Here is a 20,223-nt window from a genome sequence, read left to right as displayed (position 1 = left end):
AATGCTACTCATGCTGGTGTTACACCTTCTGTCACAGGTACTGGAACACTGCACATATCAGTCCTGTAGCACTTCAGAGACCAACAAGATTTGGGGGCTTGAGCTTTTAAGAGTCAAAGCTCCCTTCATCAATTATCTGATGAAAGAAGCTGTGACTCCCAAAAGCTCATACCCTAAAACTCTTGTCGGTCTCTAAGGGAAAACTACCACAGGCATCAGCCGTCTAACTTGAGAGATCACAATGAACACTCACATCACTATTCACAAGTTATGATACACATACTTTTTAGAACATATAGCTGATGTTCACTGAAAAAGTAGTGTGAAGTGTCCCCCTACACCACAAAAACAGTATCTCTGCAAACAGGTTAATCAAAACTCTGTTGATTATAAAGTATGTTAAATAGATATAAGCAAATATTTTAATACCCACCGTGTCTGAGCTTCCTGTTTCAGTACCTAGGTAGGCAGGAGGCATCTGCACTTTGCTAAGCACCTTGAAGCATGTCCTTAAGGCGTGAGTGAGCTCCGGCAAACTTAGAGTTTCCATGTTTTCAAGGAGAGACTGCACCATGTAGCTGAGCATCTGTGGCAGATACAGAGTCTGCACTTCTGAATAAAGTTCCTACAAAAAAACAAGGGATTTCAAGCCATTAAATATTTAAATGTGGTACATTTAGAAACTGATTCCTACATATTCTAAAGGTTTCCAAGAATCTACAGACCCTTAATCCCTTCAAAGATGAGAAAAGCTTTATAGTAAGAAAACTTGGAAACACACGACAAAACATTTGTGCACAATACAGCAGACTTCTATAAAACTATTTTTAAAATCCAAAATACTTCTAGATGCAGTTGGAACAATAGTAATTATATATGCAATATTTAGATTTACCAATGGTATCACATCCAGGAAAAACACTAGTAGTGTGCAGAGCTCTGAAATCGTTGCAGAAGTACTGCTGTTCTTTGCCAGAAGGTGTGTTGGTACAGACTTATTTCTGTAATTTAAAAGAGAAAGCACACATGACAATAATTTAATCAATACTGGACAATATGATACTTCTAGTAGAAATGGCAGTGAAGAAACAGTATAGATTATATGTAAAGATGACTTTAAGCAATCAGCTAAAGAACTAACATGGATTACAAGAACATCCAAATCAGTGTTATTTTTAAGACAAGTCTAGTTTTGGACATCAAAACTGGAAATAATCTTTTAGAGGTACTTTAATGACTATTAAATATGAATATTCAATATGTTCCAGGATATATGGAAGGGAGGGCAAAGATGTCTTAAGTTATATTTTAATTCTAGTGGAAAAATAATTTAGACACGTTTGCATTTTGTAAGATAAAAGCTCAACCTTGTTAAATAAAGTCAGCATTATCCCCCAAAATAATCACTTGTAACATTTAGTACTGTAGACAAGGCTATATGGGGAACACTCCTTCCATTTTAATTAAAACCCTTCAGCCCTTATGGTTCTGAATAACAAGCTGCATATACCCTGGAGATACCTCACATTTCAGAGCAGCCCATGTAACTGAGAATCTGAAGTAAACACATGGACTGGATTTCTAAGATTTTAGAGAACCATAACACAGACTGAATATGTACTTCTTCTTGTTCAGTCGCACAGTTGAGTCCGACTCTTCACGACCCTATGGACCACATCACGCCAGGCCCTCCTGTCTTCCGTCGTGCTCCAGAGTTTGCTTAATTTCATGTTTGTTGCATTGATAGAATTATGTACATTGAACACATATTACACATTTCATTGTATGGCCAGTCCTTTCTTTCATTTCATGGGAAAGCAGGCTAAAAATCAAGAGCTGGAGAGTGGAACCCTGAAAAAAGCCCAGGTTAGGACTGGAGCCATATTTTTGGGTCACCTCCATGACAAGACTATAGGCTGTCTGAGATGGCAGAAGAGACTCCATGTTTGATACTGAAGTTGATTGCTACAGGCAATCAATCAGGCACTCAACTCACAAGGAAGTAGCCAGGTTCCCCTGGGGGGATACCCCCCATCAACAGTTCAATTCTTTGGCATCCTAAGGGCATAACTAACAATCAAGGTATGCAGAACAATTATCTACCTCTTACAATCCTCCAAGAATCTGCCTTACAATGCAGCCTTCCCTAGAAATCAAATCACAAGAAAAGCTAGGGCCATCACACATTTCCTAACCCTTGTTAACTAGACAGGTAACTCAAATCAGATAACTCAAGGCCTTGCACACAAAAGCTCATACCTTGAATAAACCTTTGGTCTTAAAGGTGCCACTGGACTCTACATTTGTTCTACTGCTTCAGACCAACACAGCTGACCATCTGGATCCATACCCAGAAGATTCAATCGCCCCACCCTCCCCATCATCCCATATGGCCCCTATCACCCCCCCCCTTCTTTATGACAATCTTCCACTTTACCTTTAAAAAATTCATGGCAACAAACAACAGTCAGGATTCTGACTTCCCCAAATTAGAGAGTATACCAAAACTCTCCAGCTACAGACAGAATTCTGGAAACATGGCCCAATGACAGAAAGGTTCCAAAATTGTCACCAAAATTCAAGAGGATTTGGCCCCATCAAAATACAGGATAAAATAACATCTTAACCATGGGAAAATTATGGTCAATCTGATCCCTATCACTGAAATAACTAAACAGAGATCCATTCCTTCTATGTGGGGAAACCCCCCCCCCATTTGGAATGTCTTCAACCACATTAAAACTTCTGGACCAGGAAATGTATGAAACTTCTTGCTCTGCCTCTTTTAAGCCGCTCACTCTTCCTTATTCCGAAGTCCTATCCCTTCACTGAAGTACTGATCAGAAAGAACCTGCATCTTCTGCTCTCCAACCCTGCCCCTCTCTCTATGGATAATATGGTCATACTTCCACCAAGGGTTAGTTCTGACTTTCTAGACCAGCCTGAGGGAGGAATCTCTGGGACAGCTTCCACTAGGAGTCATCTGATTTGCTTGCTGGTGCTTATTCTCCAAATGCTTGTGTGACATATATGTCATCTGGTTATTTGCAGTTTAGCTATTCCCCCCACATTTTTTTGGGGGGGCGGTATTTTTGCATTCTTGTGTGTGCGCGCCCATGCCTGGAAGTCATGGCGACCTCTGGTGACTCCTACTGGGGCACGGAGGACATTCAGAGAAGTGGCTTGATAGCCTGCCTCTGGCCTCCCGGTCTTGGTATTCTCTGGAGGTCTCCCATCCAAATACTTTCCAAGGTTGGCCCTACTTAGCTTCTGAGATCTGACGAGATCGGGCTTGCCTGGGCTATCCAGGTCAGGGCAGCAATTCCTGCAAATTTCTTATTTTACATTGTTCTTTCAATCTACCTGAACTTTCCTACATTTCTTTCTGTTCAATAAAGTTTGAAACTTTATTGTCTTCCTCACTGCCTGCCACTCCAAACCCCTCCCTGAGATATTGCCCCCAAGTCTGTGTTCATTTCAAGCACAGACCAACGATCCATTGACATGGGAGTGCATTTTTGAACAGTTTACATGTGAATTCTGAGCATTTCTGGTAACAGGAATTTCAGCAAGTCAACTTCTCTTGGCTACTTATCTCAGAGGTAATTTTGCATTAGACCAACAAGACAAATCAGCAAACGTGAAAGACTTTTTGGGTAAATTTTGTAGGCTAAAAGATAGTAAGAACATAAGAACATAAGAGATGCCAATGTTGGATCAGGCCAAAGGCCCATCCAGTCCAACACTCTGTCACACAGTGGCCAAAAATACCAGGTGCCATCAGGACGTCCACCAGTGGGGCCAGGACATTAGAAGCCCTCCCACTGTTGACCCCCCCAAGCACCAAGATGACAGAGCATCACTTGCCCCAGAGTCCCTATCTATACCTTGTGGCTAATAGCCACTGATGGACCTCTGCTCCATATGCTTATCTAATTCCCTTTTGAAGCCGTCCATGCTTGTAGCCGCCACCACTTCCTGTGGCAGTGAATTCCAAGTGTTAATCACTCTTTGGGTGAAGAAGTACTTCCTTTTATCCGTTCTAACCCGACCGCTCAGCAATTTCATGGAGTGCCCACGGGTTCTTGTATTGTGAGAAAGGGAGAAAAGTACCTCTTTCTCTACCTGCTCTTTCCCATGCATAATCTTATAAACCTCAATCATGTCACCCCTCAGTCGTCGTTTCTCCAAGCTAAAGAGCCCTAAGCGCTTTAACCTTTCCTCATAGGGAAAGTGTTCCAACCCTTTTATCATTCGAGTTGCCCTTTTCTGCACTTTTTCCAAAGCTATAATATCCTTTTTAAGGTGTGGTGACCAGAATTGCACACAGTATTCCAGATGAGGTCGCACCATTGATTTATATAGCGGCATTATGATATTGGCTGATCTGTTTACAATACCCTTCCTAATAATCCCCAGCATAGCATTGGCCTTCTTTATTGCAGTCACACACTGTCTCGACATTTTCAGTGAGTTATCTACTACAACTCCAAGATCTCTCTCTTGATCAGTCTCTGCCAGTTCAGACCCCATCAACGTGTATTTATATTTAGGATTTTTGGCTCCAATGTGCATCACCTTGCACTTGGCCACATTGAACCCCATTTGCCATGTTGACGCCCACTTGCCCATCTTTGACAGATCCCTTTGGAGTGCCTCACAATCCTCACTGGTTTTCACCACCCTGAACAACTTCGTATCATCCGCAAATTTAGCCACTTCACTGCTTACTCCCAACTCCAAATCATTAATTAACAAGTTAAAAAGCAGTGGACCAAGTACTGATCCCTGCGGTACCCCACTGCTTACCCCCCTCCACTGAGAGAACTGCCCATTTATACTCACTCTCTGTTTTCTATGAATTAGCCAGTTTTTGATCCATAAAAGGACTTGTCCTTTTATCCCATGATTTTTGAGCTTACTTAGGAGCCTTTGATGAGGAACTTTATCAAAAGCTTTCTGGAAGTCAAGGTAAACAATATCTATTGGATCCCCCTTGTCCACATGTTTGTTCACCCCCTCAAAGAACACTAACAGGTTAGTGAGACAAGATCTTCCCTTACAGAACCCGTGCGGAGTCTGCCTCAATAGGTTTTGTTCATCTATGTGCCTACTAATTCTTTCCTTAATAATGGTTTCCACCAATTTACCCGGTATCGACATCAGACTGACTGGCCTGTAATTTCCCGGATCTCCTCTGGAACCCTTTTTAAAGATGGGAGTGACATTAGCTACCCTACAGTCCTCAGGAATGGAGGCAGATTTTAAGGAAAGATTACATTCCCCCCCCCTCCCCAGGAGATCCACAAGTTCACATTTGAGTTCTTTCAGAACTCTCGGATGTATGCCATCTGGGCCTGGTGATTTATCAGTTTTTGTCTATTAGGACCTCCTCTCTCGTCACCTCAATCTGACTCAGGTCTTTCAACACCCCTCCTGAAATCAGTGGTTCTGGAGTGGGCAAGCACTTCTCATCTTCCACAGTGAAGAGAGAGGCAAAAAATGCATTTAGCTTCTCAGCCATTTCCCTATCATCCTTCAGTACTCCTTTTACCCCTTGGTCATCCAAGGGCCCCACAGTGAATGATCATATATTCCACAATGAAACTCTCCATGGTTTTAAAAATAAGCAAAGCGATAAACACTTAAATTTTGCTCTATTAGTGGAGAAGGCTTCATCAGTCTCCCCTAGTTCAGCTCCATCTCTATCAAGCAACAATATAAAATGCATAGCTACCTGAAGCAGTCTTCAAAACATCTGGTCATATAATCCCAGACAAAATCAGTGCTTAAGGATGTGATCAACAGGTTGACTGTTTTAACAATCTCAGATGCATTCTTGTTTTCTTTGATTGCACTAGGATAGGAACAGAGTCAATAAAAGGATGATAAATAGCAAGCAGTAATTTTCAAAATTCTGAACTGTCAGGCAGAGGGTTCTAAGAATAACAATACTGAATATATTTCAAAGAGCTTAAACATAACTGTAAAGATTTAAAGAGCAAAACCTCTTAAATTGTTCACCTTTGAACCGTGCAACAATTAATTGGTTCTAAGTTGTGAGCAGTGGGAAGGAATAAGAGAGAATACACGGCTATTATAAGCTAAACCAAACTCTCTCCAAAGGTCATCCTAGTACTAGCCCTCTCTAATAGTTGCCTTCTTTCATAGTCATATAAGGTGAGTGTGCATGGGAGGCCACAATTCCCCGCACCACACGCTAGACTTTTGGTGCTGTCATAGCAGGGTCCCAGGTGAAAGAGACCACAGAAGTTATGGTTCTATAGATTCTGAAATTCTAATAGGGCCACAAGAATTGCATTACAACTGCTCCTAGGTTTTGCTGCACATTGTAAAGATCAGCAGGAGTTCTAGCTTCCATGGATTCCTATAAACCCTACTGGTTGGTTAAGGTATAGGGTTGCTGTGAGGATAAAGTAGAGGAGGGAACTATATTATTCATGAATCCTTTTCACTGGGGCACTTCCAAAGTGATAAAAGTGCAATGGAGGCCCCACAGTGAGCTCCTATGACAGATTCTCAAATAATATTATACATCTCTTGCTGGAAGCAACCTTTTGAACATGGGACAAATCTAAAGACAAAATGGCTCCTGCAATGTCTCCTTCAGCTACCTTTCTAGGGCAGTCATGGTTTCCACTGGGATTGTCACCCATGCTGGCCCTCTATGGCACTCCGCTAATCAGACTCATTTTATAGATATCTCTTCTAACAGACAACTTAGAGAGAGAAAGCAACTTTGGAACAATCATGTGATTCCGGTCTACCTTGGTTTGAATATCTTCAAATTTCCAATTTATTTTACTCTCCTACTTTACATAAAAGTTTGAATAGACCTCTTACAAGTTTGGAACGTGGTATGAACTCTAAATCTCTTTGCTTAAAAGGCCTAATTTTGACACTTTATAAGGCTTTATTACTGAATACAAAACTCTCTTTAATATCATACCGGGTGGCATGGCAAAAAGATCTGGGTATAAATCTTACTACTTATCAATGGAAAAAGTTATGAACCTCACATCATCATACCTCACTTTCCTTACCTATTCATCAACAGGTGATAAAAATTTTGCTTTATTAGCATCTTACCCCAGCAAAACTCTCATGTATTAATCCACACAATTGTCATCATGCTGAAAACTATGTAGGGCAAAAGGCTCTTACCATTGTTGGTGGTCGTGTAGTACCACGCCCCCTGACATCACCGGAAGTGACAGAAGGCCACACCCCCTGACATCACCGGAAGTGTGTCAGAAGGCCCGGCTACTTACCCTCCTGCTTCATCCTCATTCCCAAACGGAATGAGGATCGAAGCAGAGGGCGGGGTAAAGAAGGGGGCGGGGCTTCACCACGTGACCGCCCCGCCCCCTAGAGGTTCTCTTCCGGAGCTCCATACCTGAGAGCTCCCCCCCGACTAGAGCCCTGAGTAAAGTTAATAGATTCTGGGGTGAAATCATATCACAAATTCATTTGATAACAGGTCATTATATCCCTAAAGATCCAACCTTAATTCTTTTGGACTTATGGCCAAGAATCAGGATTCCTCAAAACACTAAAGACCTCATTTCCACCCTTTGATACCAGCAAAACATGCGCTTGCTTCAAATTGGAGTTTACAGAACCTCCCCTCAATGCATCAGTGGTACCAAAAGGTATGGGAATGTTTTTTACTGGATAAGACGTCAGACTGGATTGTGCAGCAAGATAGGCAGGTTACCTCTACTATTATTATGGCCAAATGGTCATTATGGCTCAATGCTTTTGCTGACCCAGAAGAAACTTTACAGAAAGCACCTTTAATTGGTTCACAAACCTTATATCTTTACCATTAAGTAGTTGAAGGATCTTTAAAACTGGCTTGAACTCCATTTATTTTTATTTTTTTGAGTGATAAGCTCAAAATTAGCAGATAACTTGTAATGGCAATCCTTGATTCACAACAGACTTAATGATAATTTTGTAATTGTTTTCATTTATACTTTGCTAAGTACTGCATTGTATTTTATCTCAATCTTCAATAAACAGTTTAAAAAAAACTAGGCTGGACTTAAAGTGAGCTTAGTTTAGGACCAAGTTCAATTCAACATGAATTCATCCATTTGAGGAAAGAGACCATCAAGTTCTGATTTCACGGATTCTGAAATCAATTTGAGTCAAGGGGACCTCAGCTATTACTAGATCTAAGCTTTATATCAAGCTACTTAATTTCAGTGGTTTCCTTAAAAAACAACATTAAAACACAATTCTAAAGGCAGAAAGATTTTACCTGACACAATACTTGTGGTTAGTTGAAAAACTCACGGAAAAAAGGCCTCAAAACAGAAGTGACACTGGGAAACCCATGAACAGAGTTCCCAACATTTCTTATTCTCTAAAAATCAGGTCTGATTCAGATTAGGACTACAGCATCAGGGGAAGAGAGGTTTCAAGCATTTTCCCCTGCACCGTTTATAGGTTTACTCCAGTGGTGCACACAATAACCTTCTGGAGTCAATTCAGATCAGAAAAAGGGCATGGGGTGGGGAAGGGCAAAAACAAAAACCTTCCCTTGCACTACAGTCTTGACCTGAATTGGGCCCACATACCTGGTTTGTAGACAAAAAAAGAGAGGCTAGAAAGTTTGTTCATGAAGTTCCAAGAACACGTCTGTCTGAATCCCAGTGCCTATTGTTCTTTATTTACTTAGCAAGATAAATAATCGTAAGCAGAACTTTACTAACTTAGTAGAATTAATGAGTTTGAGTAGTCAGTCAGTTTGAACTATAAAGACTAAGATACCTTGAAAGGACACTGCCACTCTGACTGTAGCTAAGTTTAAGATCAGAACCCAGTGTATCCTTGCAGTAAGAATAAAAGGCTCTAATAACTTCAAGAAACACGTCACCAACAACTGGTGGTCCTGCAACAAAAGAAAAAAAAATGAATCCAACCTAAGTTGTATTATAATTAAACTGTGGTCCTGAACATAAAAGAGAATGTGGGGGCACATTTTGTTTTCAACTTGGCAGTTCAAAGTATGATCAAATTATCAAGCATTAGTCTAATTTCACTAGGTGTAGGAACTGGGATGTGCAAATCAAAATTTCCATCCCAAAACCTTGTGGTTTGTGACTTGCTGTTTGTGAGGCTCCCCAAGTCCCAAGACAATCTCCCTGCTGTCCACCATCCCACTACCAAAGAGGGCAAGTAGCCCCCTGGCCTCAGAATTGGTAAGGAGAGGGGGCTCCAGCACCCAGGTTCTCTCCCTTCCCCAGACTGGTGCTCTCTTTCTCCCTCCCTTCCTCATCTGAGCTCAGTCTCTTGCTCCTTCCCTGGCCAAGTGTGGTGCTTTCCCTTTTATAGCATTCCCTGCCCCCACCTGGCCTTCTCTAATCTTCTTCCACCTGCGCCATCTGGGAGATTGTTAAAGTAAAGGGAAGCCCTGCCTGCCTGTTTCCCCTGCTACCTGTCTCCCTGCCCTGCTCCTTCCCCTTGCTGCTCAGAGCTGCCTCTTAGCCTCCCACATTCTAGCCTTCCCCAAGTCCCAGATCAGCCATGCCTTCTGACTACGCTCCTTTCTCCCTCTGCCTGGCTCCCTGCCTTATTCTCTGCTGTGTCAGAATGATCTGCTTAGCTTCCCGCCACCTTCCTTTCCTGGCCCTCCTTGCATGGGTGAGTCTGGGTCCAGGCTGTCCTCGGCTCTTTTATATTGTTGTGTCATCTTTCAAGACAAAGAGAACTGCCAGATGTCTATCTTGCGTTCAACAGACAGCTAGGAAAGCTGTGTAGCTTAGCAGTTCCTAGGCTGTAAGTCTCTCTCTCACACCCCTGCCCTAACCCTTAAGACTTACAGCAATATTAATCTGGCATTCAGATGGCCACAATACAGCTTGCACAGTTGTTTGATTCTGTAAAGCAGTATGCATTTCAGGTGTAGATGAGATATCTGAAATTCACCACAATGTTAACAGACTTTAATTCTGTATTCAGAATATTTCTATGCCACCTCTTCAGAGTCCTGCTTGGGGTAGCTTACAATTAAAAATCACAATATTAAAAAACAAGCCATTGGACAGAAGTTACATAAAACCCATCCATAAAACAGAAGCAGACCATTAAACAGTTGGTTAAGATAAACTCCTAATTACTAACATGATAGAAATTACTTTGCAGACTTTTAAAATCCTCAATTTTTGGTATGTAACTCCACAAAAGCTGGCACAGATCACACCTTCAGCCTCCCCTCTTTGTTGGAGGAAATGTGGCAATCTGGGTCATTATATGCCTTGCTGGCTGGAGTGTCCAAAACTGCAAACCTTTTTGGAAGGATGTCTTGCAACAAATAAAGCTTATAACTGGTTATGAGGTACAGTGTAATGTTTTGAACATTTTTTGAACAGATGGCAAGTTAAGGTTCAGTCTTCTGATACCGTTAAGCGTATATCTTTATTGTTATCAGCAGCTAAAAACGCAGGGGCTTATTCTTGGAAGAACACTGTAGGCCCAAAGAGACAACACTGGCACACCAAGCTATGGAAACTTTATATAATGTCTAGAATTACAGATAGGATTAATGAAGCGAACTGTTGTAAATTTTCTGTTAATTTTGCTATTATTTGGCTTCCTTTGCTTGAATATTTGGTACATCAGGATGTCATACCTGATAAAATTAATAGTCTAAACTTGTGGTAAAACATGATTCCTCTCTTTTATAATGGTTGCAATCTGTCGGTAATGTATATTTACCTTTGTAATGGTAATGTATTATTTACCTTGAGCTAACTTACCTGTTACTGTTTGAATGGTTGTTTTAGTTTGTATTTTGTATTATTTTTGGATTTTCAATAAAATTTTAAAAAGAAAGGGGGAAAAAGATAAACTCCTAATTAAAAGCCTGAGTGAAAGGGCGTGTTCTAGCCTCGAACATAAAAGAAAGTGCCAGGTGAGCCTCAAGGGGAACGGCATTCCAAAAGCAAGGTGCCACCACAGAAAATACCCTGAATCTAGTTGCCACCTGCCTCTGAATGTGGGGGCACAGAGAACTGTTTATGAGAGGCACAGCTTAACAGGTGGGCTGGACAGTATGGGAGGAGACAGTCCTGCATGTATCCTGGTCCAAGCCATTTAGGACCGTCAAGGTAATAACCAGCGCTTTGAATTGTGCCTGGAAACAGATGGATAACCAGTGCAGCTCTTTCAGCACAGGGTGAAATGACTCCTGTAACCAACCACTGACAGTAGCCTGGCCACCAGTTTGTATCAACTGAAGTTTACAAACTATTTTCAAAGGGAGCCTCACAGAGTGCCTTATAGTTACCTGACTTCAGTGCAGTCAGAGCATGGATCACTATGGTCAGATCATGCTTTTCAAAGAATGGCCACAGTTGGCAAACCAGTAGGAGCTGATAAAAGGCACCAAGTGACATGAAGGAGACCTGTGCCTCCAACCATAGGAAAAGGATCCAAGTAGCACCCACAAACTACAAACCTACTCCTTCAGAGGGAGTTCAACCACCCCCCCAGGACAGGTTGGCTCGACAGTCCTAAAAGAAGCTTCTCCACTGACCAACAGCACCTCAGTCTTGTCTGGATCAAGCTTCAGTTTATTGGCCCTCATACATCCCATTACCTTCTCCACGCACCTATTTAGGACTGGCTTAGCTGTTAAGGAGAAGGTTCTGAGTGTCCACAAGCCTAAATCACATCAGATAATGGTTGTTCCAGGACAAGAACACCCTCAGCCAAAGACAACAAACAGGGACCTCGATGCCAAACCCATGATTGCCTCTTCCAGCTCAGCAAGAGACACTGACGGGTAGCAGAGTGGGCAGAGTGGGCAGTACAATAACTGGGTACACTAACTGGGTACACTAACAAAATCCCTAATCTGTCCTGAGTCCCCAGTGTCAGGTACATACACTCAGAATTGGTGCTCCGGCTAAGAAAGCATCTTGTGAATTCGACAGAGGCTCAAGAGGCTATGACCACCTCCCATATGTTATCTTTAGAGAAATTTCTTACCTATTTCAGGTTTGTCAAGTAGGCTTGTGAGAATACGAAAAGGTTTCAAATATGCATGGTGCTGTTCCTCCATGTCACAGTCAGCAAACTTCTGATGTAAGATTTCAATCAATCCCTATTGAAACAATATTAAAATATAAAAATACTGTAAGCAAAAATATCATTAGCAGCGTTCCTTGTAAAACCTGAATGCTAATGATAGAACACTACTAATCCTTATTAAAACACAATAAAGCAAACTAATTCAGAGGTACAAAGCCATTTTCAGCTTCATGAATAGGCAGCCTAATATTAGGGTTGTCCCACAACTGCAGGGAGCACTGCTGTAGGTAGCATAATCTTGGAAAGATGAACCACCACCTAGCTCTGCTCTTGGCAGGCAAGTCCCACACACAAGTCCCTAAGATTGGTGTTATATTATATGAGAATCCCTGGTTGAACATATATATGTATTTTAAAGGTATCACATATACTGAGCCTGTGCGTGAAGTATATTGCTCTTTGGCCTGTTCATTTGCCTTTGCCCCCCATCTCTGACTTGGTGGCTAATGTTGCTGTGAAAGGCTGGTGAAGATGACATGAGAACTGTGTTTCAAGTCCACAGATGTTTGAGAAACTTATGTAAAGGACAAAACAAATCCAGAAAATTCACTAGGGAGGGATATTGATTGACAGAAACCAAGTAGGGTTTTAGGGGAATTTGCCAAGCAGCCCAGGGGTTGAATTATTTCTAATAAAGAAATTGTAGCTTTTTGACTGATAAGAGGAAAGTTCCCAATCCACAAGGTTGTTTATCATGTATTTTCCTTGTGAAGTGACATGTGAAACAGGGTTAAACACACTGATGGGCCAAACTAACATAAGGGGTGAGAGAACATTAAGCATCATCTACCTTGTCTGAAGGCTTTCAGGGGACTGTTTGTCCTACTGAGGGAAGTGCTTAACTGACCAGTGGTGTGAGTTTCTATGGGAAGGGCAATCCATTCAAGGGTATAAAAGAGAAGTTAGGGATTCTTTCTTTCTCTCCGTCTTATCTTTCTTCTGAGTGGGTCAAGTGCACTGCTGTAAAACACTGCTCCCAGCCCAACTACTCCAAGCAGAAGAGAACTGGTCAACTTGTTCTACTTGTCATATTGCTCTTAGAAAATGGTAAGAGATAAGCCGAGATAAGCCGAGAAGGACTGGTAAGAGATAAGCCGAGAAGGACTGGCCGCGAAAATGGGCGCCGACCCCAGTGGACCGCCGAGGAAAGAGAGGAACCGCCGAGGAAAGAGAGCCGGAACAGCGAACCCACCTGGGTGCCGGTAGGCAGCCCCAACCCCTGGAACATGTGGCCATAGTATTAGGATTAACCTGCACTTGCAGCACAATTGTAAACCGCTCTAAGACCTCCGGGTATAGACGTTGAATGTTAAATAAATAAAATAAAATAAGATAATTAGTTTTAATCCTGTATTATGCAGTTAGAAGGGTGAGTAGAATTAGCAAAGCTAATGTGATGGTAAGATTCATTTACAATGCTCATCTCACCTTTTTTAGATTGTAGAACATGGCAAAAAAGTTATGTAATGTATCTTGATGCCTTAAACCTTAATTTATGTATGCAACACAAGTTATTATTATCATATTTGCATCGCAATAAAGTAGAGGAATAGGTCAGAATACTTAATGTTGTGTGGTTCCTTTTAAATGAGATTTTGTTTCTTTATTGAAAGGACTAAAAATACCTTTAAAACTATTGAAGGTATGCAGACCTGAAAGGGATCTGTCTCCATGGTCCCAGTCTCTGGATTTAAGTATTCACACATGAAGCTATGTGGAGAATTATGTCTTATCCGTACATCGCTACGGACAATAAAGGGGAACAAACTTAACCCTGAAACCTGGGATCAAGAACCTAAAGAGGTAAGTCAAACAGAGTAGAAGGCCAACAATTAAAACTTAATATATAAAAATACACAAATTTATTAGCAAAGAATTAAAAAACATATAAGGGCTCAATTACACCTCAAACAAAAATACCAAAATCAAACACGCGGGGGCCAATGGACTAGACCTGATGAGTTTCATCTGTGAATACTTAAATTCAGAGACTGGGACTATGGACAGATAAGACAGATCTTTCTACAAAACTGAGACAAGCCCTTGATTTGCCAAAAACCTGAAATCTAAAATAAAGTTACATTGGGGGTTTAAAACCCATCAAAATCATAGAAGCAGCACCTGTAGCTTTAAGAAATGAATGCCTTCAGTGGCAGTTTTTAGAAAACCACAAAAGTATTGCCAGCTTTCATTGTCTTTTTTTGGTCAGCAAAAGGCAGAGAGAGGGGCAGAGCCCTTTTCAGGACTGTTTTGACCTTTGAGGAAGGATTCATCTCAGCCAGGATTGGACATGGGGGCTGCCAGGAGGGGGGAAAGAGGAAATAGTATGGGGGGGATACAAAGGAAAGTGAGGTAGTCCCACAAGTCCTTGCAGGTTTCCCACTGTGTGGCTGGGCCCAGCTGGGTACATGGCACCACATAACTAGGCCAGAGTTTTCTCCGGGAGAGGCTGCCAGGGGAGGGAAGGAGGGAAAGCTGAAGGGGGGACAAATAAAGGTAGGCTGGCTGGTGGGTGGGAAGAAAAGAAGGAAGCAGGCAAAGGGGAGCAGCTACAGGGGTTTTCAGGAAAAGAGGAAATAGTAGGGGAGGGGAAAATGAGCTGCCTCCTGCAAGTTCTTGTGCCCTCCACCTTTCTCCCTTTGTGTATATGTATATAAGCAAATCTTTAATACTAAAGAACACCAGTGCCAAGATAAATTGACTTAGCTTTGACACTAGTTTCCTTTTTGCCTGCTTCCTGCTCAATGTCCTCAGAATACTGAAAGTGGTGGTGTGATGGAGGAATATTCATCACAAAAAGACCATGGGAATGAGAGTTAGCTCTCCCCCTTTTCTCCAGTATGTGGCCACAATCCTCTTCAGCTATTCACCAAGAATGTTTGGGTGGGGGGGGGGGATCTAATGATGGATTCCAGTATCATATGCAGTTTGGCCTTGTCTATTACAGCAGAATAAGCAAAACCTTGAACCCTGTATTAATACTGAACCAGACCCACAATGCATCGTAATAATGGTTACACCCTTCAAAGAATATTGTATATGCCTACTTCGACTAGAAGGTCTTTGGAATATTTTTCAAAAAAATAGAGGGCATGGTCTTCTAAGGACATTGAAACAGTTGAATCTGGAACAAAAGTACCTCCTTTGATATCAGAACCTAAGAATGGAACAGAGAAATATGGAAAGTAGTTTGCACATTATCATGAACTGAAACTTGTTTTCAGGTTAATGGCACAAGTAATTACAGAAAAGATGAACAACTTTTTATTCCTCCCTACACTCTGACAGTTCTTCTTTACATCATGAGTGTATCAGTCAAGTTCAGCAGAAATCATAGGCCCTACTGATTGGCAGTAAGATCCACCTAAAACCAAGCACAGTGCCAACTCTGGTAAAGCCACATTCCTGCATTTGTATGTCATGGATACCTGCATTTACTTAAACCATCATAGGAGAATGGAGGTGAGACAGACGAAGGCAACAGGCATGTGTATAACCCTGGCAACATTTCTGAGTTCATCCATATTAACTGTGGTTAAACTAAAGGTCTGAATGCAGCCTAAAGGAAACCAACCTTGTGATTTATGATTAATCTAACATGGAATTCTTGAGAGGCAGTCCTAAACAGACTTGCATACAAATAACAATTTTTCTGTGAAACAGATTTCACTATGTGAACGTTACGTTTCATATAGTAAAAAACATAGATATGTGGCATACATTTACTTAAAGATTTATGTGCCAGTTATAAAAACATTGTGCATTCATCTGACGTGATGAGCACAATTTTTTTCTTACACATGACAAGCCATTTTATTCAGTAAGAAGGGTGTCCATGAAGACAGCATGTCTCAGATGACACCTGCAAATGATATTTTATAGCTTAACAGAAGCTAATGAACATTAATATTCAGTAACTCGAGGTACCTCTAAAACTTTAAAATACTGTGACATTTCAAAAGATAGTTTCAGAGGGTAGCCATGCTGGTTTGTGGCAGAACAGCTAGATTTAAGTCCAACTGCACCTCAAAAGCTCATACTTCGAAAATGTTATTGGTCTCTAACATGCTGCTGAACTCAAATCTACTTTCAAGCCCACTCAAGCACAACATGAAAGCAGTATGACTGTGATCTGTGCAGTACCTAACAACCATGCATATAACCTTCTGTTCAAGGACATGTCTCTTCTTAAGAGAGTCTGGGCAGCTGCTGATAGAAGATGGATTACATCGGACCTAGACAGTGGTATAGCACTTTCACTGGGATCCTAAACAAAGAACAGAAACAAGTCAACTGTACATGCACTCTTTACAAACAAAAAGGAAACCCAGAAACAAATACAACCTTAATACTATGGAGGAAACATTAGCAGTATCAGAGAGAATAAGAAAATCTGCAATTCTTTGAAATTTGACAGAACCATAATAGTAGATGTTCTTCATGCTCTGGATATGACAGGAATGTCTGGTGACAACGCATTCTCACCCCAAGGTTTGTTTACCTTAACATGGGCTTCATTCCTTGCTTTCACAAAAAGAATAAGTTACCACAATTTTCAGCATTACCATTTTCTTATTTCTTGATTCACTCCATAGTAAATTTAGTTTCATAAAGGTAAAGCAGTATGATGTTTCAGGGGCCATGCTTGGCAGTGAGCTACTTGAAAAGCTGCCATTTTATCCCTTTCTTTTTAAGGTGTTTATCCCAGAACACAATACACTTATCTGTGCAGGTATTCAGAAACAGATTCCCGCCCCCCCTTTGAGTGAGCCTAGATGTCATCTGCATACATAAGAAATGTATGAAGATTTAGTAACAGAAAACAGAGGGGCTACCAAATGCAGGAAATGCAACAAGAAGTACTACTGCAATTCAGGTAAAGGATGGAAGTGCCCAGTTTGATCAGATATTCAATAGCAGCATGACAGGCAAAGTGGGAGCCTGCAATGAAAGGAGAGAAATCAACCCACAGCAAAAACAGGTAGGGGTTGAATGTTTAGGATTCTTTAGTGATGGGAATCAAGTTCTTATTTACAGAACAAGTTCTAAAAATTTATATCTGCCTGCAACTCTATAGGAACAATGGCACCATCAAACATAGCTCTACCACCAAGACTTTTCTCTCTCCCCTAATGTGCATTTTCCACTGACAGGTATGTTTTATGCTACTTGCTGTTATTAGATACAGGATGCCAATGCTATTAGAGCTGTTATCTTTAAGATGAATTCTATTACAAAAAAGCCACTATAAGTACAGTTAACTATTGTATCTCTATATTGTACTTTTCTCATTTCTTTGTAAGCTACCTAGGGGGAAAATCTGGTTGAGAATGTAGGGTATATGGCTTTAAATAAACAAATACCACATCTGGTGATTCAGAACTAACACTGCAAATTGTTCTTGGCACTTATGTGCCTGTAAAATAAACCTTATATTGAACCTCAGCTAATGCTTACCAAAGATGTGTAAAGAGGGAAGAAGAAGAGAACCACCTCCAAAGTGTTTCTTTGTACAAGAACATTTGAATCCAGCATGGCCACACAAAGGGCTTTGACCTGCAGTGAAGGGGCGGGGGGAGAGAGAGAATCGCATTTCATCTAACAAAGCTGATTTGACACCATTCAAATTAACTGACAGGATTTCCTTAGCAAATTCAAAGTTTTCCAAGTCTGACGGGGGTAAAAAACCTAGCACTTTATATTACCCCTTTATGTTTCCACATAAGCCGAAACTTTACAAGACTGGCATCTCTAAGAGAAAGCCAAGCCCGAGTTAAGAACTCATAACCTCAAATGGCAATATTCTTGCAAAACCATGGGAAAACAAACCACTTACTCTAAATTCAAACCAAACTAACAACTTAGTTTTTCTGGACATTGTTTACAGTTTTATTCTGGTAGAGTCAAAAAGGACTTTAAACTTTAAAACTCATATCTGTCAAGTTAAATAACATAAAGAGGCAAAATGTTAACTTCTTACTTCATGATACAATAAGTCATGGAGGGAAAATTAAGTTCCTGTAATTTTTTTGTGAACTCCTGGACAAAAACAAATATAATTAACTGGGTTTCTAACTATACTGAAATTCAAGACATCTGCACTGAAGAAGTGTGGCTTCTGAACTTATGTTCCCAAGATAGAGTGGAAGAATCAAGTTTCTCTTGTGCAATCCTGATACTGACATTTGTCACAGTGTGGAGACTGGAGAACCTTCTCCACATGAGGAATAACTATTTGCCTTAAATAGCAGCTTGTATAAAAACCCTGTGCAAGTCAGAGCCTAGTCTGCAACTGCAAGCTGTTTCACAGGCTACACCACCACACACAAGGGCTTACACATCCCTAAAAAAAGAAGCAAGGGTTGTGATACATATACATATGTTTGGAATGCAGCTAGTCCAGTGAAAAATTATTTTAGATCTTTGATCCCCGATGATGGAATGAAAGAGTTTTACAAAGAAAACATATGGACATGTACCTTCCTTCAGATTATTTCACATACTGCCTTACCCTTTTATTTATTTATTCAAGTTATAACCCATGGACCATTGCTTCCTTGAGTGCCCCCAGGAACAGCCCCTCTAGGAAGGACTAGTTGATAATTTCCCTTAGGGCATCTCAAACCCCTCATGGCCTGCTTTAATGAGCCAGGAAGGTCATGGCTCAAGGCAGCATGTGGTTGGACGTACAGTGAAGAGCGATCTGTCAACTTCCTCCAGGCTGCGTGGGCTGAAATGATCAAAAAACGAAATGGAAGACGTGCTTGGGGCCTTGAGCACACTCACTGTTTCAACTGTGGCAGGGAGGTCATGGTGGAGCGACAAGACTATCTATGAAATAGCTCACAAATGCCTCACAGCCAATGTCCAATTCCCTCGCGTTTGGCCTGCCTTGTGGCAATGTTGTTATAGACCAAATCGTTCTAAACAATTGGGCTGGGCGTGAGCTCGTGGATGCAATCGAAGTCGCGTAGTGCTCTCTCTTCACTGTTTTGACTGCCATCTCATAGGATCTCATAAACGTCCTATAAGATGCTCTTGTAGTCTCATCATGAGTGTACTGCCACTGTCTCTCTAGCTGTCTCAGCTCTCGCTTCATGAGCCGTAGCTTCTGGGTGAACCAGGGAGCAAGCCTAGAGCAAGAGCGCAGAGGGCGCTGGGAAGCGATCTCATTGATGGCTGCAGACAGCCGGCTATGCCAGTCCTCTACAAGCTCATCCAGTGAGCCGCCAGGGGGCATCGGATCCCGTAGAGCCATCTGGAGCTGCATTGGGTCCATCTGGCTCCGTGGGTGAGCTAAAATAAACAGGGTCAGGGCAGCACATTCAGGCGGGCCCTCAGGGCATGGTGGTCTGACCATGGGACTGCCAAAGCAGTAACTCGGTCCACTGTTACCCCCACCGTGAAAATCAAATTGAGCATATGCCCAGCTCGGTGAGTGGGGGCTGTTACATATTGGGAGAGTTCTAGTGCCACCATGGACAACACCAGGTTCGTTGCCTGAGTAGAGGTTAAGTCATCAGCAGGGACATTGAAATCACCCAGGACTATCAGTCTAGGGTGTTCCAATACCCAGCCTGATACGGTCTCCATCAGGGACAGTAGGCTATTGCCCGGTGCGCCTCCCACACCAGGCCGGCACACTCAATGCCCATGATCTTTGGCGACGGGAGTGCCCTGAAGGAGTAAGCCTCCCGGATGAATAGAGCCACTCCTCACCCCCTAATCCGTGATTGGTGAAGGATAGAGAACCCGGGAGGAGCAAGCTGGGAGAGAGCTACCGTCTCCCCATCCCGCATCAAGGTCTCGGTCACGCATGCCAGGTCTACCTTCTGCTCTAGCAGGAAGTCCCGAAGGACCATGGTCTTATTATTTATAGACCCGGCATTACACAACACCAATGCCGGAGGGGGGGGTTCAATCATCCTAGCCTCACTGCCAACATCCTTCGGGATGGGGCGCAGGCTGGAAGGGGGCTGAGCTCTTCTATTTCTCTGCCCCCTTCCCTTCGTTCCATGCCTGGCCCCACGGCTATACTTTCCTCTCCCCCGCTATACTTTGCTGTGGAGGAACAGTTTTAATAGCCCCAGAATGACCTTT

General features: G+C 42.0%; 1 protein-coding gene across 1 annotated transcript in view; it reads right to left on the bottom strand.

Moving 5' to 3' along the window:
* Positions 1-20,223, bottom strand: part of DOPEY2 (dopey family member 2) — a 92,053-nt gene that overhangs the window by 49,245 nt on the left and 22,585 nt on the right. The window contains exons 6-15 of the mRNA XM_015422388.1: positions 17,581-17,679; positions 16,267-16,390; positions 15,171-15,280; positions 12,022-12,136; positions 8,800-8,920; positions 5,738-5,857; positions 2,752-2,774; positions 2,503-2,515; positions 896-962; positions 434-625 (exon numbers count right to left, since the gene is read on the bottom strand). Coding sequence (XP_015277874.1) covers positions 434-625; positions 896-962; positions 2,503-2,515; positions 2,752-2,774; positions 5,738-5,857; positions 8,800-8,920; positions 12,022-12,136; positions 15,171-15,280; positions 16,267-16,390; positions 17,581-17,679 — 984 coding nt within the window. The remainder of the gene's footprint in view (positions 1-433; positions 626-895; positions 963-2,502; positions 2,516-2,751; positions 2,775-5,737; positions 5,858-8,799; positions 8,921-12,021; positions 12,137-15,170; positions 15,281-16,266; positions 16,391-17,580; positions 17,680-20,223) is intronic.

The sequence above is a fragment of the Gekko japonicus genome, unplaced genomic scaffold (genome assembly GCF_001447785.1).
Source record: "Gekko japonicus isolate JY-2015 unplaced genomic scaffold, Gekko_japonicus_V1.1 scaffold1070, whole genome shotgun sequence".
Lineage (NCBI taxonomy): Eukaryota > Metazoa > Chordata > Lepidosauria > Squamata > Gekkonidae > Gekko > Gekko japonicus.
The sequence above is the reverse complement of the archived record's forward strand: the minus strand, read 5'-3'. Positions and strand labels throughout refer to the sequence as shown.